General features: G+C 35.7%; 1 protein-coding gene across 4 annotated transcripts in view; it reads right to left on the bottom strand.

Annotated features, from left to right (window-relative positions):
• The window catches only part of CRIM1 (cysteine rich transmembrane BMP regulator 1), a 222,526-nt gene that overhangs the window by 34,503 nt on the left and 163,438 nt on the right, over nucleotides 1-24,585 (bottom strand). For all 4 annotated transcript variants that reach the window (XM_068939360.1, XM_068939363.1, XM_068939361.1 and 1 more), the window contains 2 exons: nucleotides 19,787-19,915; nucleotides 6,988-7,144 (listed from right to left, as the gene is read on the bottom strand). In XM_068939360.1, the coding sequence (XP_068795461.1) occupies nucleotides 6,988-7,144; nucleotides 19,787-19,915 (286 nt within the window). The remainder of the gene's footprint in view (nucleotides 1-6,987; nucleotides 7,145-19,786; nucleotides 19,916-24,585) is intronic.

Raw genomic sequence — 24,585 nt, 5'->3', positions numbered from 1 at the left:
CTCTTTTATGAGCCCATGGATAGGCATTAAGTACCAATATAAACTGGAAGAACGGGGAGTGCCTGGACCACTTATTAGATGGTCCAGATCTGAGTACTTTGTGAGTCATGTCTGATCCGGATGTCTCTTTATCATGTCTAAGGCTTTAAGTAAATAGTTGCAAATTGCAAGATTCAACATCTGCACTTTTTTCCCTTCAATCTATTTATCATTTTTCTTCTTTTTCACTAAATCCAGATACTTCCCATTTCTGAAGATATATACACAGTTTATTTTTTCTAAGTCACGTGTGTAGGGAAAATGTGATTATGCCAATTATTTCGCAGACGCTACATTCTCTCTCTTTAAAGGTTCAACCTGGAATGGAATACAATGCAAATCTTTGTTGGAATACAATGCAAATCTTAAGGGGCTGTTTGTTTTTTAAAGAGTGTTCATTTTAAAATGAACCTATCACCTATCAGAAGCACATTACAGAATCACTAAAGACTATTATTAAACTCATTCTACACCTAATAGATACATATGTTTCTGTACTCCTACTTTGTATGTGATGTCATGTTAATATTTAATTTGAAAAGTGGCCCCCACTCGATAACTGCCTGAGAGCTAGAGCCATCTGCAGTCACAGCCCCTGTGACTAAAATGTTTGATTAAACTGTTTGATTATATAATACTATATTTGTTGAAAAAAAAAAGAAAAAAGAAAAACATCTTAAAACAAGTCTCTTCTTTTCTTGATAGAATAAATAATGATAAATGATTTTCTCCTTATTTGCCCCTCTCTCCTCTATACTTCCCAGCTCCCTCTGTTCTTTGGCTGAAAAGTCATAACAATATGCCTGAAGGAAAAAAAACAAAAACAAAACCCCCCCTAATGTAGCAAAATGCACAAGTTCAAAAAGCTTTTCCGAATAGTTTTCTCAAATTTCCATTCTCATCTGTCCTCTCTACTTTTCTGCAAGCCCACAAGATGCATGAATTACTGGGAGGTAAATACATACATACATACATATATATATATATACACACACACACACACAAAATTTGATCTGGAATCTCCTTCAGAGTTCTGTTTTTAAAAATAGAGCAGTATAGTTTTTTTTTTACAATAGTATAACACTTCTATAGATAGAACACTAACATTTTATCTGTGACAAATTTTTCAAAATATCAAATCATTTTACAGCTGGTAGTTCAGATTTGATGAAGTTGATCAACAAAAGACTGGACTTCAGTATGATTTTTTTCTAGTATTGTATTTGAGTACTCAATTAAAGTCGAAAATGAGCAAACTGTACTATACTATGGTTTTCAGCTTTTATTTAGAAGATCTAAGACTAGAAGTTATTAGTTACAAGCTGATGTTGCTTTTCTTCTTCCAGAACCATAAGGATGGCCATAGTCTATCAGAAAAAGGTCTGTAACAGCCCAGTAACTGTCTCAGACAGTGGTAAGCTGTAGATACCTATGCACCGAGGGCAAGAGCCAGTCAAGCACACAGCGTTACTGCACCTGGTGCAACCTCCATGCTTCCAGGAAGTTGAGCTTAGGGACTTCAAAAATATCTTCATGGCAATATCTTGTCAATTAACTATTTCAGTAACTTTAAAAATACCTGAAGATTTTTGCTGATGAAAAGGGTTTACTTATGATTCTTAACTTCAAAATGTTTAAGATCTGAAGATGAAGAAAAACCCAAATCTTCACTTTGAAGCTTATTAATTGGTGGTTTTAGCCTTCCTCAAGTGTATGGAATAAGTACAGTAAACCTTGGAAATGAAGGGTGCTTTATTATTCTCTTCTTCAACATCATAAACATTACTGTTTTTCTAAATTTCTACTATTCATATGTGACAGTGCCACACAGAGTTCCAAACATACTATGCTTCCTCCACTAGTTTAGATCATCACTGGGATTAGTTCCCGAAATGTATGTCCTTTAGCAGATTATCGTTAACACATGATCAACACTGAAAAATACTTGGTCCTGGGACTAATCAACTGAATGTTTGAAGTGCTCTTGCAGCTCACGGACAATAATCACAGACCTTTTCCTATCCTTCTCACAAACTGAGGCATCAATTCTTCATTAGAGGAAGGCATTCCAGAAAAAATAATAATTTGGAAAATTTCTTTACATAAGGCTAGCCTCATCAATCCTTCTTCTCTTCAATCTTCTTCGATTTTCATTCAGAAGACTGAAATGTTTTCAGAGAGATGGAGAATATTAGTACAAGCTTAAGTTATGTCCATATTGAAGATGATGGCACGGACACCTTTAGTTTCCTGCATACAGTCAACTAGATTACCATTAACATATAGCACGAATTTATTAACAATATTCACCTTACCTGCTTATACACAGGCAATATAATACACAGATGACAAAACAACTAAAGGACTCTATAGGTCAACAGGATTGCTCTCATACATAGAATATCAGTTTATTAAAGCACACAATAAATTAGGCCAGATGCTTGACTATGGATTCTTATCTTTTTCTGAAGAGATAAATGTAGAGTAAGTAAAAGCATCACAGTAGGTGATGTGATAAAGCTACATGAAAGATGAACATCAAGTGAAATTGCATCAGCTTATAGGGGATACTCTTCTCTGGTGAACATCAAAAGGCAATGGCATGAAGACTTCAACAGCTTGGTGTCTGTACGCTTGTCTTCAGATCAGATTTGATTCACGTGCCTTAAGGTTTAGTAGAACTCAAGAATCTACACTTCTACTCTTAAAGGAGAAAAAGCAAGGAAAGTTTCATTTTCAAAATGGGGTAGTAATAGTCATTTTTACAGATTTCTCCTTTAAGGCTTTTCATAACAATGCAGGCACACGTCATCTGAAGTGCAACATGAAAAGACCAATAGAATTATTTCAGTTTTTTTTTTTTTATTCCAAAATATATTCTTGACAATTTATAATGCTGTGTCAGAGTTCAACCCTTAACATCACAGGTCAAATTCATCGAGGGTCATCTTCCTGTCGCACTTAAGGATCTTCCTGATTCTTATTTAAAATGGTCTTCATTGGGAGGAGGGGGATCTCTCCAAAGGAGAGAGACACTGTGAAAGTCAGACCTCTCAAATCAAGTAATAAGTTTCTGAATTAATCAAAGACTCAACTCATTTCACATGGAACACCTAACTGCATTGCAAAGCAACACAGCAAATAAGAGTAACAAGAAAAACTCACTTAAAAAAAAATGTAAAAACTGAAAGGCACAGAGGAAAAATATACGTAAGCAGATGTCAGGGGTGCTTTTTTATTGAAAGCTAAAGAAGAAAACAAGACCAAGGAAAATACTGACTATTATTTTTAGCGGTTATACATGATCTGTTCACTGATTAGGTGGATTTAAACGAAGAACATTACTGCCAGTCACACGCTGGGAGCACTGACGGAGGAATGGAAATTTACTGTCTTTACTTAAGAGAATATTTGCCTTTTTCTGAAAATTCAGCATTTTAAAGTTACAAAAATGTTAGGCTCAACATAGATTATTTAGGTCTCCATTTTGTTTCATTTAAAGTGTAAAAGCACTGTTTAGTCTCCTCTACACAAAAATTACAGTTTATACCACCAAACCAGACAAACCTGCTCATTATGTAAAACAGAGTATTTCTTACCAAATTAATATTGTTGGGAAAGGTATTGTATAATAAACTAAAAGAATATAACAGTAAACTTAATAGATTTACATAAATAAACAAAACACATAATAGTAAACTACTTTGCTAAGTATATTTTGGAACAAATCTTATCAGCACTTCCCAAATGAATGACGGCAGAAAAACATTTTTAACACATCAATATATCATCCAAGGTTGAGACTGCCAGTGAAGTAAAACAGAAGTAGTGGATTTAATAAAAGAAACCATAGCGAGAAACTAATTTGACTGCTTTATATACACCACAAAAAAGCCAAGGAGAAGTGTTAGTTGGAATGGAAGGAGAACATTTAGACCTTGGTTCGTGAATACATTTAAACTATTTTTGTGTCTGAGCCTAAAAAGGCAATGACAAAAGACATTAAGCATTAGCCTTAACGGTTTTCTCATATTACAATGTTTTGAATAGGCGAAATCAAATGGCCTTAAAAATAGTAAATTATACAAGCACTTGCAATATTAACATAAAATTTAAAAAAAAAAAACTTTTTACTTTTCCAATCCAAATGCTGTTCAATCACACTATAAATTTTTTTAGTTTATATTGAGTGTCTCTGTTGTTATGCAAATACATGCACACACACATTTCTTGAGCATGTGAATGGCAAAAGTCTTCTCAGATTCTGTTTTGACGGTTTTAAGTTAGTACTGCTATCCTGGTACAGACAATTAACTAACTACTTCAATATGGAAAAAGTATTAAAACCAAGGTCTAACAGTCTCAGTGTGCTCTTTAAATATCACCTTAGGTTATTCTGCTGAGTATATAAATCAATTTGAAAAATGAAAAATAGGTAGTAACTGAGTACTGTTTGTTGCTGTTCATTTCTCTCACTTTATTCTATTTCAAATCCAGTCTTCCAAAATGTTGTTCTGTTTTCTCTACATAAAAAAGAAGCCTTTTGTCATACCTAATTTCAGCTCTGTCCTTGCAGCTTCTCACTCTCTCTACTCTTAATTCCATCCTAACGTACCTTTATGGTTTCAGCACGTTATCCTATCGGCCCGAATACCGGATTTGGATTTTTTTCAACACGGAAGACAGGAGAAAATCCAGTATGAGGCATAGTCACTTTTCCCAGACCACAGCTTCTTTCCAGAGCCCCAAAACTGAGTCACAGTCTGACTCAAATGATGCAAGCACAACTGTTTAGATATCCCACTGAATAATTAAGTTTAAGCAGGCAACTGAATCAGAGCAGGAATACACAGCAGCATTCAAGCCTGGACTATACAGACCCGAAACTGAACCACGAGGCTCAGAAGGACCCTGAGGTTCAAAAAGGCCACTTGACTCAATGTGCTGGCATGGTGCGGAGGCAATCACATTAGAGCTGCCCTCTGTGCTACTTGTTTTGACTTCATCTTACAAAGTATGCGTTATCTTACATTCATGGCAACTGCATTTATGTCAGTAGGGTAACTCCCTCCTTTTATTATCATCTTTCAATTACTATTTTTTAGGTTGTAGATACATAATGCTTGAACTGTTAAAGCATCTCACTAAAATGAGATGTATGAATTCGAGCTCTGCTCTGGATTCATGCCAACGACCATCCCAGTTGACGAGTTGTAATAGGTTCTGTCTGGGGAATTGAAGGAGTTAGCCATGTTGTTGGCCGTAACACTCCCATGACTGCTGTTTCCTGCAAAAATTTTTATTATTTAACCAGGGGCAAGCCCAATTCTGTACTTGAGATAATGGTTGTAAAATTATACTGAAAGATATTACTTTGTTTTGCTGGACTGCTGTTACGTAGATGTTTTTAAATTACACCACGGATTCCTTACGGACACAGTCAAGCACCCTTTCTAATGTTGTTAAAAAAAAAAAAGTGACTGAAATATTGTTTTCAAGGCAAACAGACTCTTCAAAGGGTTTTCATTTCTAATTTTTGGCTGTACATTGCAGCATATTTGTGCCTTTATAATCTAATGTTCCATGACATATGAATCCGCTTTTTGTTTGGTATAGTCTACCTTTGTTTAACGTTATATGTACGCTGCAAGAGCTCTATGGACAAGAAGGAGGAGGTCAACCAGAACGCTACATTAACGTAAGTGGAGCAATATTCTATGGTCAAGAAAGATAAGGCAATAGTATGAAAACTAAAAGGAGGTAGAAGGCTGGTTTGCTTTTTTTCATTTGGCAGCACCACCAGAGAGAAAATATCTTATTCGCTGGTCCCATTTATGACTGGAGCACTGATTAAATTTTTGAGAATGCCACTATGCTACAGCTTGATTTCTGTTTTTCTAAAATTTCCAGCATCTCTCTGGTCACTCACTCACTACCATATTTTGATTACTCCAGACGTCATAAAAACTGTGAACTAAGAGGACATAGATTAGTATTATAAATAAAAATCTGCAGCACTTATGAATTAGTGTGAAACAGAACTCCGAAATGAAACGGAAATTAAAGGAGTATTAGTATCTAATGCAAACAGTTGCAGCATCAGTAAACTTCACCATAAAAGAAGAAAACAAATTATATACGAACATTAGCTGAAACTTAGCTGTCATGAGGTAGAAATTAAAACTTCTATGTACAGAAGGCAGTAAAATGGAACTGAAACATTAAAAATATCTGTAAACTAGACATCGAGGCCACCAAACTGATTCCAAAGAAATTTGTGACAAAAGATTTGCCCAATTTTTGCCATCTCCTTCCTAAGTAAATGAATATAACAAATAGTTCCTCTTATGGAAAAAGAACGGTAGCAACAATACAGGTTTGAATACATTCACAAAAACTTAAATAAGAGGCAGTACTGTTTTTCACTAATCCTCTAAAGTAACTATCAGAAATGTCCAACCAAAACTTGTCTAACTAGTCCACTGTCATATTAACATAAAAAATCCCCTGAAATATTGTAAGAGCATTTTAGTACAGTAAATGAGCTATAAAATGAAGGAGTATTACAGCAGTACATGCAAAAAGAACTTCAAAAACCCACATGTTAGAGACATTATTTGTAAGTAGCTTTTTCATCTTGGTCATCATATATTCTTCAAAAAGATTTAAACATTGTTTTGTTTTTGTAATCTGTTGCTGCTGTTTCTTAATTTGTTTGATTGCTGTTTCTTAATTTGTTGGTCAAATTCCATTTCCACAAATTCAGTGCTAACATCCAAGCTAGTCTGAAGAACACTGCAATCTCACCTAAGGTATGGACATTTCTGTCTTCCCAAATTTCCCCCCGTTTTGCCACAAAGTTAACACAAGTACATATTCAGGGATTTTGCATATTTTAAATATGCACATGGATTGAATTAAATATGCTTTCAGAATAAGAATACGTACAAGTATCCAAAGGGACAGTACTTGTCACATACTATGGGTTTGCATTTCTTAGGCCGTGGACGGCACTGACAGATCTCACAGTTGTGGGCATCAGTCTGGAAACCGAAGGAACAATCCAAGGAACAACCTGATATGAGGCCAGTACACAGCTCCTCTCCTGTGAAGAACACATGCAGCTTAGCACAAAGTGAAAACTGTTTATACCAGAAAAATGCATCTTCAGTAGACTAAATCTTTTGTCCCCTTTTAGTTCATAATGTTTTACTTTTAAGAGTGATCATCCTTACCTTCTAACTGTTCTAATTTTAAAGCATTCAGTAGAAATCTACAGTAATGACACAAACCATATGACCAAATACTACAGCAGGTCTTCAGTTCCAGTCAAGATCTTGGGAAGTACCATCTTTTATACCTTATACTAAAACATTTCCATGGATAAATACACAGACAAAGGAGTCCCACATTTATGACTTGGTCAGCCTTTAGTAATAAATTTAAAATAACATACTTTCAGCACATTACATACATTTAATAAATCTCTGTTCAATATAAAGCATCCTTGTTTTCTACTCTATTTTCACTTTAAATAGAATTGAAAGGTTGGGATATTAGCCTTCATTCCCTACTTCTGCTGTTCACTGTCCACTGTTTGGGGATTAAGACCTGCTTTTAAAAAATATGACTACAATATCCAAAGAGGTGTTATAAGCTTACCAATACCAGATCAAGAGACTCGTCCCTTGGAGTCCGCTACCATGTTTAATTAGCCTCTCATGGCAGTAAGGGAGATGCTAGATTGATGGCATCTGATTTTCTCCAGTACAGGGATAAATAATGGTCATTATATTCACTCTCACTGGAATTTACTGTTTTGAGAATGATTAGTTTGCTTTTGTGCTCCTTGGAAGAAAAAGTGCCAGAAAGACCACTCTTAACATATCCTATGATGTGAAATTTGTTTATTGATTGTGGAGGTGTGAGGCAACAGGAAATAATGATTTTTGTTACATTAGGAGATGCAAAATACAGATAAATAAAGTGACTATCATTATAGTAGCCAAAGAGAGATCAAAACAGAGGGAAATAATTTGAGATTCCTCAAGAGACGAATGTGATGGGTGATATCCAAAGGACAGAAATGAAGGATGGCTCGTCTGCAGTTGAAACCTCCACATCACTACAAAGTGCTAGTTATACGGACGGGAGCTACAGAGGATTCCAGAAACGTTGCTCGTTAGAGTGCTCAGGACTCTCCCACTCCTCAGGGACCCGAAAATTTAGGGGCTGGTTTTCTCAAAGACGAGGTCAGTACATTGACCCATTCTGATCCTTCCACTCCTCCTGCAGGTCTGAAATGCAAAGGTAACCCCCAGATCTGCTTAGCAACCCTCCTTCTTATATTGCCTCTTCTTGGAAGAGTTAAGCAAGCAAGACTAATCCCTGTAAATGGCAAGGAAAACTAATAAAATAGGGATAACAGTACCTTACAAAACTCTGCATGCACCTACACACTTGATGCAAAAACACCGTGTCTGAAAGCACGCATCCGTGGAACGCAGCTCAAGTTCCTAAAATGGTAATATAACACAGGCAGACCACAGATGTAATCTTTGCTTTACTTAAATAATTTCTCTTCCATTTTTGAAATGTTGCACTAAAGACTTCAAAATACAGTATAATGTACTTACAAAGACAATGGATACCACTGTTAGATTTAACCAGATGTGGTTAATCCAAGTGTTTCCTAATCTGTTCTACCAGGTCAACACTCATTTGGTATTGAAAGAATATTGCTTAGTACCTCAGAGGAAGAGAGAAATCCAGGAGAAAACTCTGACAAGTTCACTGACTATTCATGATGCAGAATTTGGACATATTTGCCTCAGGCATGGCAATGCTGATGGTGCCTATCAGATTTCGATAGCTCGACTATCTTCAGGAAGGGGAGAGAAAAAGACTCTCACAGTTGCTGCAAGTATTGCAGTAGAGTTTTTATTTTATTTTTTATTTTTTGGCTCTGTGATGGTGACTGCTCTCATAACCAGAAAGACTGAAGAGTAGGTGGAATACTGTGTTAGCTTAAAACACCTAAATTTTGGCAATGACACCTGCGAGATCAATCTCGCACTACAGTCAGTGCACATTTAGTCAGCAGAGTCAGTGGAACCTAGATGGTGTTTCAGCTCACCCCCAGGCAGAGGGTCCGAACAACACAGAGAGTGGATCGTGCTTGTAAGCTCTCCATCAAGCGTAACGGGAATTTAGCTATCTCACATATTTTTGGGTGTCAGTCTGCTGCTGAATCCCAACGCAGGCGATCTCACTCGCTGTCTGTAGGGAAGTCTGCAACAACAGGCATCAGGCTTGCCATCGTCTGCTGCCATTCTGAATGTGGATTCCACAAGAGTGCTACAAAGATGCTCACCTAGCTACGTTAAGATGAAAACCAACATATTTCTTTCTAATGAGTCATGAACAATTTCAGGAGGTTGCTGATAATTGGAAGAGATTTCAATAATATAAAAAACAGGTTAAATTTTCATTTTTCCTCTTTTCTTTGAAGTAGAGAGCTTACTGTTTTATTCTTTCCTCTATCTGCAAAGCTCTTAAGAGGAAAACAGGTGTAACGCAACATAAAGCATAAGAATGGCTTATTATCCTAACCAGCAGTTCTTAAGCTTAAGCAGGATGAGGATGCCGGCTCCCACCTCTACCTTTTTACGCAGATTTCATGTCTGAAGCTAAAAGGGTGCAAGTTTTTTTTGTCATTCAGAACACAGAAAAAGAAACGCTAGGTCCTTTCACATAGGCTCTGGAGGTTGTCTTTTGCCAACAGAGTACCAGCGTTACAAGATTTAAGTATTCAGACTCAGTCACTACCCTTTGCACAGTGATAGCAACCTGTATCTTAGGTTTTTGCTTTAAGATAGATAGATATATGAGGATCTTCACAAACTCCTGAAGGACAGAGTTCAGGCTGACCTATCAGGAATCCTAGATCTTTCTAACAGGTAGCCACTAGTGCTGCTTTAAAAACATTATAATGGAATTATAAAAAGGAAAGGAAATTCTGATGCTCTTCTCTGGCAACGAATGTTGTACATGTAACATCAGGATGAAAGACTTTCCTTGAAGCAGAAGAGATGATAATTTATGAGCTTCTGCACTAGTCTAGATGTTTGTATACAATTCTTCCCTGACAGCACACAGATATAATAAAATCAAATGAATTTTTCATTATATATGACTTCATAAAAAGTAAACTTGAAGGCAGTCATAGTTTTTGAAGTTAAGACTTGAACTTTACGAAGAACGAACAGGAAGTACATCTACACCGGGAGATCTCAAAAAAAGAAAGCAGCTCAGTTATGAGCTTTGAGATCAGATAAATTATGCTATCTACCTGCTGACGCTGAGAACTGCAGTGAATAATCCCATAATTAAATAGGTAGGGTTGAGTGAAACCATTCATTTTTTTGAAGTGTACTTTGTCACATAAGAGAGGACATGTTTGGTTTAGGTAACTGTTCATAAACATCAGCTTCATGGAAGACAGATAAAGGAACAATAAAGGACAAATGAAAGGGCATAGGAAAAATTAGTATGCATCTTAAAAAAAAAGAGCTGAATATAAAAAGAAAAAAATCTAAAGAAATAGAAGCCACATGATAATTTTTTACTTGGCGTATTTTCTTACTTTACTTTTCTTTATCTTGTGTCCAGATTTTGTGTTAAGCATAGCTATCGAAGTGTGATACTCAGGTCTGAATACGAAGTTACAAAAGAAAGCAGAATTTTTGCCATTAGAGGCAGTCTCAAATTGAAGTACCACCATGGTACACATACACAGCTTATGTCTGCTGCATAGGCCCGTCAAAAACCCTAGTCCATAGTTTAAATTAGGACATTTTTTCAGAAAACAGAGCAAACCTATCAATTTTCACAGATCATAGTTTAGTTCTAAAAGAAAGGAATAAGGAAGAAACAGAGGGCAAACCTATAGATCCAAATGTAAAATAAATTCAGTGTATGAAATTGTCTTCCTGATAATATCTCTATAGCCTATGCTATAGCTTTAAAGTCATCATTGCAAGTAGCACAAGTTCATTAGGAAAGGATAAGTAAAAATTGATTGGCTACTAAGATTTTGCATTTCAAATGAGAAATGCTGAGGAATAAAGGCAACTAGGCAACTAGTTCATGAAAATCAACTGCAATGAACTCAGGAGATTTATTACAGGAAAAGATAAAAAAAGTTGGAGGAGGAGTTACTTCTTTGTGGGTTTTTTCCCCCACCTTTGCTTAGATAAATCTCATCAGAAACCCAAATCCCAGATCATGGAATGTATTTGCAAAGAAGAGAGCCAGCCCTAACTGGGCTAACAACTGCTTGAATGGCATATCAGAAATCAGCAGAGTCTGAAAGGAGAGTATAGGAAACATTTTTAAAAGCTTATATAAATGGAAAACTACCTTTTAGAGATGTGGAAATCTGCATGATGCACCCGTATATCACTGGAACTCTACCTTTAATAAACTAATCAAGTTTACCGATAAAAAAAGTTTTCTTTAAATAATTAAGAGAGCTTTACCTATGAAACAAAACTAATGGTTAGATAGGAGATAGAAGACTACAACAAAACGATGAGTAGGAAACTAATTTTAGGGAAGATCTCTCTGATTATGCTGCATAGGGAAGTATCTGGCTGGAGAGCAGAGTTGTTCTACATAAGTAGTAGAAACATGCTCATCAGTTTTTCTTATGAAATATGAAATGTCCGTGAGGTAACATCAATACAGAAAATAATCCTTATGCACAAGGAAACCGGAGGACTTAAGGGACTAAAATAATAACAACAGGGTGAAATGTAATACTGAAAATGTGTAAAGCTAAGCCCAGAGGGAACAAACAAGAGTCTGTGATGCAAGCTGAGAGTCCAGACACAGGTATTCTGAGACGCAATCCCAGAACGTTTCTGATACCTGTGATGAGACTTTGAAAGGGATGAATGTGATCCTGAATGTCTCAGGCAAATATACCTGTATTTTTTACCACAAATTCTTAGTTGCTTCATGTGAGGACAGGCCTTAGGCAGACTACTGCATAAAATTCTGGAAGAATTTCGACTGAACGAAGGACAGCAAAAGGCTAACACAATAGTCGTGGAATGGTGGCTGTCCTTGAACAGTAACGTTATCAAAACAGCCTCCTCTTCAGAATGAACGTTCGCTTGAGGGCAAACATGCATCAAACACTTATATTAGAGAATTCAGCCTACACAACAGACAACACCATTTTCTTTTGCATGCACATCAACAATTGCAAAAGCAGCAGAAAGAACAATCAGTTACCACCAGGTTCCATGTTTCTAGTCACCAATTTCATTAGATGCTTACTATACTGGCAAAGGCTATTACTTAACAGACTTTGACCCTTCCAAACACTGCAGTTCTAACAAATACTTTGTTCTGTAGTTTGTAACAATTTAACACTATATAATAGACTTGGATACAGGGATTTCCAACTATTAGATTTATTTGGATGAGTTCAATAAAAAGCTGCTGGAAAAAAAAAACCAGCAGGAGGGAAAGAATAGCTGAAGATGAATCAGACTTTCATAATCACTTGTGAACTATTAATGAACAAATATAAACATTAGTATCAACATTTCTAACTCTAGTCTCCATCAACAATACATTGCTTTTAAATATAGCAGTTTCCTCTCCCCCTCCCTACACTTTCTTCATCCGCTCCCAGACACACAGTTACGCAAACACGCACAATAATAAAACCAATATTAGAGAGTTTCAGAAGAGTATCCTACTGTTCAGGCGGAATCAGATTGGAGGATGGGACAAGACTGTCTGAAGAAAACAGTCTTGTCTTAAGAACAGGGGATTACCAATTTATGATGAGACTCTAAACAGTAGACTGCACGAGAAACAGCTGGTGCTGTAAAACTCGATACTAAAACAAATTTCAGTTGAAAAAGTTGGTTGGATCCCTGTAACGCCTCGTTACTGGCCACTAAACAAAAGAATGATGCGTACCGAGGTCAAGTAGAGTGTAGGAGTGGTTGATATATTGACATGTGATATGCTACAGTCCAGGGCCTAACCTGCAAATAAGACAACAAAATTCTATCCTAGAATACATAAAGTTATCAAATTTTTATACTTGAGAGGATTCACTCAGCAGTCAGAAAGGAAACACATGCAATAGCCCTGCAATGGTAACGAGCCGTATTTCAGATACAATGCGATCTCTCTTTCTCAGCTATGACATCTCAGAGGCAATATATCTCAAAATGAATCACAATTCTTCAGCCATAAATTCAAATAACTGTCAGATGTGTGATTTATTCCTGATCTTCAGAGTACTCACATCCTGATCTTGCATGAATCTAAGAATATCTGCAATGTTATAAGACGCTTCTCAAAAATCAAACTGTACAGTAGACAAAATTCAATAGAGAATTGCATGCCTAAGTCTCTAAAAACAATTCTCCATTTTGACCTTCTATTCTGATAGCTGTATTGTAATTCTAGTTAACTCTTATTTAAAAAGACTTCTCCGTTGCTTTCATCTAATGTGTATGGCACTTTTAAAAATTCTAAGCTCTTATACTGGGACATTTACCTCTCCCTATTCATTATGTTACATATGGACACTTTAATTGCACTGCAGAGAGTGAAGAGACTGAAAGTTTAAATTTTGTGAAAATGCATCTAGAGATGTATATATGTATAAAGATGCATAACTGAAAATACTTTCAGTTTTTAATCCTCTAATATGCAGATAAAAAGTAACTGCCAAATACCATATTAACATACATACATATGACAGAACTATGTCAGTATTGCAATTTGGCTTAGATTGATGTCCATTTTTTAAAATTTGTAGCACCGCTACAGAGAACTATCTACATACCTTTACCATCAATATTTTCTTGACGCTGAGGCTAGACCATATCAGGAGAACTGTTTCACAGTACCTTTACAATTAAGCACTCCTCAGCCGTCCTCTCGGTGTGGATTGCTACTGCTGGTTAATCTTCAGGGGTGGGGATCTGGGGAGGCAAATTTATGAAGGAGAAAACTAGGTTACTTATCAGTAACTGGAATTCTCTGAATATATTGCCTCCACAGATCCACACTAACCCTCCCTCCTTTCTTTAGAACTTATGATTCACAATAGTGGATAAAAATGAAGGGCTTGGGCACTGTGATGCTAGAAAACCCTGTCTAAAATAATTTCATGAGTCCATTGAGGCAAATTACCCATTTGGATACTTGCTCTAAACAACTTCAAGATTCACATATAACATATGACTTCATGAAAATGGATTTGTAGCAGTGACATCTCAAAGGCAGAGTTAACTGCCAAATGATCAAGCTTCTAAAACCCTTCAAGCTGTGTATTTTTTTTTTTTTAACTGAACATGAGTCAAGCCAAATGATTTTTTAAAATTTCATTATAAGCATTAAGAAAAATGATATATTGTTGTAACTTTCAGAAAGTGCTCCTTTTTTTTTTTTTTTTTTTTTTTTTTTTTTTAGAGAAACCTGCATCATCCCAAACTGCAAAAAGATAATCAAAAATCTTATTTCTGCCAGGTCTACTCTGTTTTTCAGAAATCCAAGATGCCGCCTGATTGTCTTAAGTGAGGATAACTAAACTGTCTTTGTTTTTATCAAATTTATATACATATTTGTACTTGGTAATACAAATTTATTTGGATTTTCATGGAACTTGCTTCTCGTTTGTGATAATAATGGGAAACCATTGCTATTAAAAAACACGCTACCTACCTTGTATTTTACTATTTTAAGGAACTGTATATTGTTTGAAGGGTACACTCTGTGTGGTTAATGCAGGAATAACTTTAATTTGATAATAAAATTAATTTAAAATACACTTATTTAAATGGACAAGTAATTTACATTCAGAGAGCTTCAGAGTGTTTAGAATCCACTACTAAGCAAGGATTTTTTATAGGAACAGATTAAAGAAATGAAATATTCAAATTTTGGCTAGGAAGAAACATAAGAGTAAAAGGTTAAAAAACAACAACAACAAAACCCCCAAACTCTGTAAGGTTGAACCCACGGAAGAGAGGAGTTAAGTATATTCTTTCAATATAGTCCCTGCAAAGCTTCTCTTCGGCTTTTTCCCATCACCACTGCACACATCTTTCCACAGCTTTAACTGTCTCTATCTATAGACAGTCTACAGATGTACCTACCTAACTTTTTTCATACCTTCAAATCCCATGCTTCAGTCTTTCAAAGATACCTTCAAGTGTCTCATAGCTAACCCAAGTTCCAATTTCTTGTTGGAATTCCATTCCTCTTGACTCCTTCTCCCTTCCTCTTTGCGTGAGCAAACACATAATATACCAAACTTCTAATTTTAGAATATTAATTTCATGATTTGCTTCGACAGGGAAAGAGACCACAACACAATGTGGATGATGATGCATGGTAAAGCACAGGGAAAACAACCCATCCCAGCCTTCTACAATTCAGTCTCCCCAAGATCATTCTGGAATTAATGAAAGTGCATGACAATTGCATCTTGTAACTGCAAAGGTAAGTTTTCTAAAAGAAGTGAACAAATTTTTTTTTTTTTTGAAATTAGAGCTTTGCCTGCAGTTTTAATCAATTTAGATACTCTTTTGTAGGTTAGAAAATACTAATGCCAAACATGCTTGCAGTCGTCCCCTGAACAGTACTTCACTTTCAACTTCTTAGGGGTAAAAGCCCGTAGTCTACCACAGATGTTACAGGAAAGATTTTAATGACTTTTTTCTTAACATGAAAATATTACAGGGACAGTACCTCTTAGAACAGATAAAGCTAGATAAAATCTGGCCCTTATCACTGAATCTCACTAAAGAATGATTTACTGCTCAGCAGCAATTTTCAGTTTTTAAATCATGCTACTGAAATCAGCAGGCATTATTCAACGTACCTGTTACTCCTATTTGGAGCAACAGGAATCTTGCTTCAGAAATAACGGACCACTGTTCTTGTTTCATTTCCTGGCTGTATTTCTCCATCTAAAGACCTAAACCCACTCTGCTTCTCCCTACAAAAGCAAGGATGTAAAGACACCCCAAACACCAGGGCAATTGTTGCATCCTACCACAAATACAATTTATTTTGCCTTTTTGCAATTTCTATTTATTTCTTGCTTTTATATTATCTTACTTTTTGTTTCATTTTTTTCATTTCATATTTTTCCTACTGTCTTAAATTTACTGTTGCTATTTTGCAATGGTTCTTCCTATACCCTAGATTATACTCTTTTGCTTTTGTCTTCACAGTGCGTTGTTTTCTGCGTGTTCCCATTCAGTATTATCATTCTTTCTCCCTGCTCATTTGTGGCACTATCTCTCCTCCCTCCGACTTTCCCCCCATATTTATCTTTGCTCACTCTTCACTCAGTGACAGTTTTCTCCTCCCTTCACCATGCAAACAGGAGAAAGGATAAAAGACAATGCAGTATCTATTACGCCAATGTCTACTGAAATCACACCCTCCCAGAAACGTTATCAACTGCTTTATTCCTTCATATGTTTTCTAGTCCACTTGAGTCAATCTAGATAAACTTGTATCTTAATTACAATAAAGCACCATACAAGTTTCATGATATCCATGATATCATACTTACATAATTATTTCAAACAAACCTGCCATGATGATTTATGGCTAGAAGAATGTAAATGAAGGTAATAAAGAACAATTTACAGATTTATTGTGCGTTCTTCCCTTTCTTCTTTGTCATTTTGGTTTTATTTTGATTGGAGGTAGATGGATTCGAGTGTAATGAACCTTCAGCAGGGATATCTAAGAAGAAATCGGCAAAAAACCCAACCCATATTGGAAAGAGATTAGTAGAGCTAGGATATACTAGCTCTAGCTATGATGACTTCAAAGGGTAACAGCAGGTATTTGGGCTTCCTTCCTCCGGTTCTTTTAACCTGACTTAGTCAAGTAGCTCACACCAGCAGGAAAGAAGTGGATGCACAGTACAGATACTGAAGATCACAATCTAATTTAAACTAAGTCCACATAAGCCTCAGATAACACACATATTATACTATTAGCGAACCAAAAGACATAGGTTCTTACACATTCACAGAATCACAGAATCGTTTAGGTTGGAAGGGACCTCTGGAGATCATCTAGTCCAACCTCCCTGCTCAAGCAGCGTCACCTAGAGCATATTTCTGAAGAGAAAAATTCCTTTGAGTAAGTTCAAGTGGTATTCCATCAGAAACAATCCAAGCAAGAACAGAGTCATTCCCAGGACGTGGCAAGAGTAGACTTGTAATTCTGCTAATCTTGGAGAAATGAAATGATTCTCTGGAGTGATGGGCCTCCTGTACAAGAAACTGGAGGAAAGGACTGAGCACAAGAATAGAAATTTGATGAGCATGTCCATCTTCTTGTTTGCATCAAAATCCTTGTAAGGTATGGCTAAAAAAAACCCCCAAAACTTAAATACGAAATGGGGGAGGGAGGAAATCAAATTACAACGCTAAAACCAGACCTTAACATTTCTAGTTTTGGAGAATTCAGTATGGCATGTTTGCAACAGCTTAGATGCAAAAAAAAATACGTGCCTTACACTTGCAGAGGGTGCTTTTACCTTCCCTAATTTCTCATACTTTTGACTTGTCAGTTACAATGACTTTGTTTCAAGGCATCATTTCCTTGTGTTGCAGATCTCTCCCAGTCCCTATGTTAGAAATTGATCACTGGTTCCCTCTGATCCTTTGAAGGAATTTTTTATTCTTACTCTGGAGAGGATGCATGAGGTTGTGGTACAACTGCTGTTATAAGCAGCTGAGACAGAACTTAAGCTAGTAGGAAGCTGGCTAAATGGCATACTGGAGAAAACAGCAAAAAGGACATATGACAGAACTTTTTAACAAAGACTTCTCATTCTCCTAATCCACCTGATTTAAAAGTTGTGTTTTATTGTTTGCAGTTTTTATGATCGTAACTTTTTAATGGTAAAAACCAAGGCTAATTAAAGTGGAGAAAAAAATTGTCCTGTAAAAATCCAACTCTTAGCTCATCTGGCCTGAGACGACCTAAAACCCAGACACTTTATTAGCCAGTCCCATTATCAGTTCTCCTTTCCACATCTACTGATGAAGGACTGCACCCACTTTTTCTTAACAGTAGGATCTGAATGCAAGAATTTGTATGTTTTCATTTCTAATTTGTTTAAAACCTATTAACCTCTTTAGTTCAGAGGCTAAAAACAAACAACTATCAAAATAATTGATCACAATAAATTTCATTAAGTCTTATATCACTTCTACTTGTGAAAGAAGACACAACTAATACAAATCTGAAAAAAGGGATATAAGCAGCAGTGTCTGCTTTACAAATTAAGGGAAGTTTCCATCCATATTTCAAAAGATAGAAAATAGATCTGGACTTCAGTCCAGTTCCTGTGGAGATCTGCAGAAACTTGCTCTTACCACGAATACACCTTGCAATCAAAAATATTATTTCTGCATTACCATAACGACATTATTGCTTGCTGTATACTTATTATTAAAATCTCCTGTCATTCTCCCTTATGGAAATAAAAGTAGACATGCACGTTCCCTCAGAAACAAAACAAAAACAAAAAACCCACCACACACACCAAAAACACTACAACCTCCTTTTCTTGCTCGTTAAGCAACGCATCAGATCAATCCTAAAATTCTTCAGTTTAGACCAATTAGAGTGTTATTTTGACCTCTTCTTCTAGGGACCCTTAAATAGTCATATTGGCTGAGAAAAGGACTGAAAATGGATGGACTGAAACCAAGAGAAGAGGAACAGAGTGAAACTTCAGCTGTGAAAACTTCACAGATTACAGGGGAGCTACAGAGCTACAAAGAGAATTTAAACTTACTCTATTTTCTAGGTTGGGCTGGCAGCTACACTGTGTTACATCTTCCAGCTGAGACTAATTCAACACAGGTGTTCTTTTTTGGACGACTGAGACCTGACCTTACCTTACTTTGTATTTCATCTGTAGACAATAAATTCTAAAGGAAGTATGTGGAGAAAAAGTATTTTTGATGCTTTCTTATTAGGATGCTATTGTCACTGATATACAGAAAATTCTTCCAAGGTACAATATTTCCTCTGGGGACAATTACATGTTAATTAAAGTCTGCATAAATCCTAACTCAAGTATTATGTATATATTACATAAGTGTATCATAAGAATTAAACTATATATGGATTATATGTATCTGCATATAGATATACACACACTTTTAGAAGTCTCATTTTCATTTACCCTCATAATCAATAAGCTAACTTAAAAAAACAGACTGTTTAACAAGTTTTTGATGTATGCAGAACTTGGTGCTCTTAAACTCTTTACATATAGAGGAAAATGGAATGCAGAAGTTTGGTAAGATTTTTCAGAGGGATACTGTCAAGAATAAGTCCCAAACCTTTAAAAAAAAAAAAAAATATATATATATATATATGTATGTATATATATATTTTTTTTTACCTTAGCTGTTAATTTTTACTTGGATTTAGAAATTTATGTTTTTCCTCCAAATGCATTTTAAGCAAGCAAACAAATATTGTAAGAAGCTAACAACCCATCCTTTAAAAATGAACCACCATAAAAAGTACAGATATACTAATACTTCATATTGAACTTTTAATGGCTTAGTCAACTCTACGAATGGAAAAAACAGCATACAATCATTTTAGGTACAGCTTGATATGAAAGGTATAAGCCACAGCGCTTTTGCATACTCACTCGTTTTGCACTGACAAATGCGGCACCCATTTTGATCCAGTTTGAAACTATAGATACAGTCTTTTTCAGTCAAAGTGCAGTTCACCAAAATCTCACAGGTGGGTGGACCTATCGTGATGTATGTGGGTTCTAAAATACAAGAAATATAAAATACATGAATAAATTTGAAATTACTTTAGTATTTTACTTACGTTCACAAACAGGTGTACAGGATGCAACAGCGCAGAGATTTTTGCTTCTGATTAATGAATATTCTTGGTAACTTCCAAACAATTCATAAAACTGAGGTTTTGTTTTGCAGTGATGCATACTCATCATGTTTGACATGAAAAGGGGATGAAAGATACAGTGCGTGTGAAAGATCTCTTAAAGTCATTTAACAGGACAACCCATTTAAGCTATCACTTCTTACAGTATATTTTGCAATACTAGGTCATTCTAAGTTGAAGAAGATATTGCCAGTTATTAAGCATTTATGTACAGTATAATACTAATTTTTAACAACACTTGAATACATAGGAATAGATATATGGTAGCCAGAAATGTTCGTATGTTTTAGTTTACAGAATTATTAAAAGAAAACAATACCCAAAGACACATAAAAAGAGCAAGCAACCTCAGCACTACCATTGTTAAACAGGACACAGGAAGAAAGAAAATACATGGTTTTCCAAATGACTTTTTGCTGTGTGAGACTAATTTTGTCTTTTTTTTTTTTTTTTTTTAGTCAAGCCATTAAGAGCAAAAATTTATAGTTATGGACATTATTAACATTATACAAAGCATCTCGGAAACACAATTTGAATAACCTTTAAAGAAATCACAGCTGTTTGTGTGATTTTGTTTCACAGTTTCAGTATTTTCTGAATTTATCCTGTTCCTCCCCCTCAATTCATGAAACTTTTAAAACAATTATATTTTAAATAAACTAAACAGATGAATTGATATATTATGAAAGTATGGAGAAGTGCTACTAGCCATAAAGCCAATCACTCATAATATGTTTTATACAGCATGCACATTTTTAGGGACTGGAGGTGGTAACATTTCAGTCTCGCTTCCTTAAACTTAATATGTTGAAAGTAGATTTTGCCACCCTTACACAAAGGTAGTTAGGCTCCACTCTTAAGACTGAGAAACTAAAAAACTACTCAATATTTATGAAGTTGTTAGAAATGCAAAACGTCAAAATATAAAATTCTGTGTCTACTGCTCTCATGTCCAGCATGCAAATTTTGCACCCACGCCTTCCAGTCAAGCAAAGTAAGTTATCCCATTAGAACAACATTGCTTTCTGCTTTCATTGTCTTTTGCAATTTTCTGATTTCACAGCTTCCTCCAGCACTATCTTCCCTTCACAACAATTTACAACAGTGATTGAATGTTTTTAATCCCTTTTAAATTAGATTAGCTAAGTACAGATTTTGGAGGAAAAAACTCCATGAAAGGCACTACAGGGAACTTAAAAGATTTCAATCTTCTGCCTCAAGGGTCAGGGTTCAGATTCCTCACTTTGCCGAAGCTTCAGTGTAACATTCAAATTCTGCTAGTTGTGTAATTTTTGTAGGAAAAGTTATCTGTATACATTATACGTATATAAAATGTCACTAACAGCCTTGCTCAATACAAGATAAAAATTTAGATAATGGCATGCGTGTGCGTGTAGATCTCTCAAATCATCTAAGTTAAGTTACAATTATTTCAGACTATGTTCTTTCTAAAAGAGATTATTAGGTTGCGGGGTAAGTGAGAGGTTTTATAACCTCTGTGATTAATTCATTTCACAGCTCAAAGTTTCCAACCTTTGAATGGAATTGTAACCTTAATAAGCAATTTATTTTAGAAGCCACGAGTCTCCAAACTAGAATTTTTTTAATCTCAGTGAATGCTGCATTTGTTTTTAAGTTCATTCAGTAAAACTATGCCTGACAATCATATTCATGTCTCATCATTTTATAGTTTCTAAAATTTGCAACTTCAGCTAACCATTAGTTTAGGAATCCAGAACATACTGATATGTACCAATAATCGAAAAACTCCACGTATTAATCATATCAGTTTAGGATATACAGTATATAACTTATTTCTGGAAAGAAACTGATTTTCAGCATCTGTACCTACTCTGAAAACTTCCTTTCAATGACAGTGAGTTTACTCTACATTTGAATCTCGAGATGTAGCGAAACTTGTGAAGGTCATATGAAAAGTCTTTCCTCCAATAAGCTTCCCACTTAGCAGTGGAGCTAAGCTTTTCTTTTGCCCTCCTTTACAATATTCCCTTTACCACATTGCATTCTCCAAGCAAAAGACTCTGGACAAGCAAAAGATCGCAGTACAACAGTAACTCCGAAATCACATGAGGCTTCCTGGCCAGCTAGCTCAAACGCTACACTTTAAAGGACAAAAAAGGCCAAAATAACACTTATAACCACGGGTAGTTAAAAGCACTACGTAACATACGAAACAAATGCAATCCGAAGCAAAATTCACAGGCAATAACGTCAGCTGGACAACTGAAGAAGACCATAGCTTTGTCCTGTCACTGAAGGACAAACATGTACCTTTGCACATCTTGAAATAGGAAGGAATTCTGAGGAACTGAAACTATTAAATTATTTTTGCAAAAGAGTACTCTAAATATACTTCAATTTGATGAACATTTAAAATTTAAGTCTGTCCATGATGTCCTGCTCTTAATATCTCACTTTATAACACAACAACGTTCTGTATACTTTGTGCTATATTGATCTCCTTTCTCCATCTGAACATATTCACAAATAAAGGAAATAAAGTAATCACTTAAGCTATTTCGGCTATTAAACTGTGGAACTGTCTCACATGAGAGTTGAACGGCAATATTCTACCAAGGTTTAGCACACTTCACAAGAAATAACGTACAAGCGCTACAGTATGATGTAACAGACTCTCTGTGCTTTGGAAGGTCAAAAATAAAATGCAAAGTAACTGATAAGGGAATAAACTTGCAAGTAAGCATGGCTATGTAAGATCCTTATTTCATGATCCAATTAGTCTTAATTTAAATGGTGTAGAATAGTTGGGTAACCTAACTAGTTCATTCATTTTAATTATGAGGGAATGAGTCACTAAATGGAAGGAAGAAAATTCTGGAAAGAGATGCACAAACTATGAAACTAAATCCCTGGATTATCGTTGGAACAGGGGAAGGTATTCTATAGTACGTCTACCAGTGTACAGTGCTGTACATAATAGCGCTATATAAACAAGACTGAGGGACAGATATATATGAATATATACTAAAAAGTTTTTAAATTTATTTCAAGTAGCTAGTGTAAGGACAATATCACTAACACCTGGTATGACGCTGAAAGTAAAGAAACAGGACAAATCCCCAGTCTGATCACTAGTATTTTCTCTTACCCTCTTTGTCTTTTCCAACCTATAAAATCTTCAGGTATGTAACATACCAAAGAATACATTTAGAAAATATTTAACACAGACAAATTTACAAATATGTTTTTCCCCCGCTCATGTCCCTAAAGGTAAGCCCTGAGACACAGTAATTTTATATGCATGCCTGCTTCTCAATGAGCTGCAAGTAGAGGACAAAAGAAATAATTTAATGCCCTCCCCCCACATCTGCCAAAACGCATTGGGGCGGGGTGAGGGGGGAGAGGGAGAACTGGAGGGAAGTATCAGCCTTTTTCACTTCACTAGACAAGACTCAACAAATAAAGCCAGCTCTGCTGTTGCCAGGCTTCTGGCTATTTGAATAGGCAGATAGTAGTTAAGCTTGAAAAAGCATGCAAGACCACATGATCTGAGATAGGCTTTCACTGCTGCAACTTGGTAGAAACTGCAGAAGAGAGATCCAGCACACAGACGGGTGGGAAGAGCATTTGCTGTTTCTGTTTGTATGTTTTATAACAATACAACCATATTGTAGAAAGAAAGAGTGAAGAAAAATTTACTTTGAAGCAGATTGAAGAGATGGTCTGAATGAAAACAATGGTCACAGGTTTTGCTGATGTAAAATGCTTATTTTTAAGGTTAAATTCAGATTTTTATTACAATATCCTGTTTCCATGTCCTCTTTGAGCCTGAAAGTTTCTATGCGGAATTTCAGTGCAGAGTATTATTTATTTGCTTGCTGTGAAGTTGATAACATTTTTCTCGATTCATTTTCGACACTTTTTTACTCCACTATAAGTACTCTTCAGATAATAGAGGAAATCATAAAGCAGTCACTCAAGCAGGCAAAAAAAAAAAAAAAAAAACAAACCAAACATCCCAAAAAACCTTGGTGCCTGGATACAATGTCATAAATAAAATTTTCTTGACATTAACTTTGAGAGGAGAAAAGACACAAAAATTGCAACATATCGTCATACAAACTGTTAACATTTAATCATATTCTAATTAATCCTGCTATATGATATCACCTTACTCTCTTCCTCCTCATTTTAGTAGGAAGAGTGATGCTGCTCTCAGGCTGAAATCAGATTTAAATCATTCTTTGATTTAAAGAACCATCAAATAAGGCATAAATACAGATACAAAAAAGTTACCAATATGCTATTTTACTTAAAAATCACATCAAAAGTTTTGAAATCCTGAGTGGATATTTCAGCCACTGATGCTCAGTCAGTGAGACTGGTCATTGAAAAACCCTATAGTACGTAACAAAATCCCTGAATCTCATTCATCTCAGCTTCAGACTGAAGCATTTATCTACAGGGAAAGTAGGAAAGGAAAGATGGTCCCATCCAAGTGATGGCTGGAACTGCCTTTGTCCTTGCAGAGCCTATGTTAGCAATATC

The sequence above is a fragment of the Struthio camelus genome, chromosome 3 (genome assembly GCF_040807025.1).
Source record: "Struthio camelus isolate bStrCam1 chromosome 3, bStrCam1.hap1, whole genome shotgun sequence".
Classification (NCBI taxonomy): domain Eukaryota; kingdom Metazoa; phylum Chordata; class Aves; order Struthioniformes; family Struthionidae; genus Struthio; species Struthio camelus.
The sequence above is the reverse complement of the archived record's forward strand: the minus strand, read 5'-3'. Positions and strand labels throughout refer to the sequence as shown.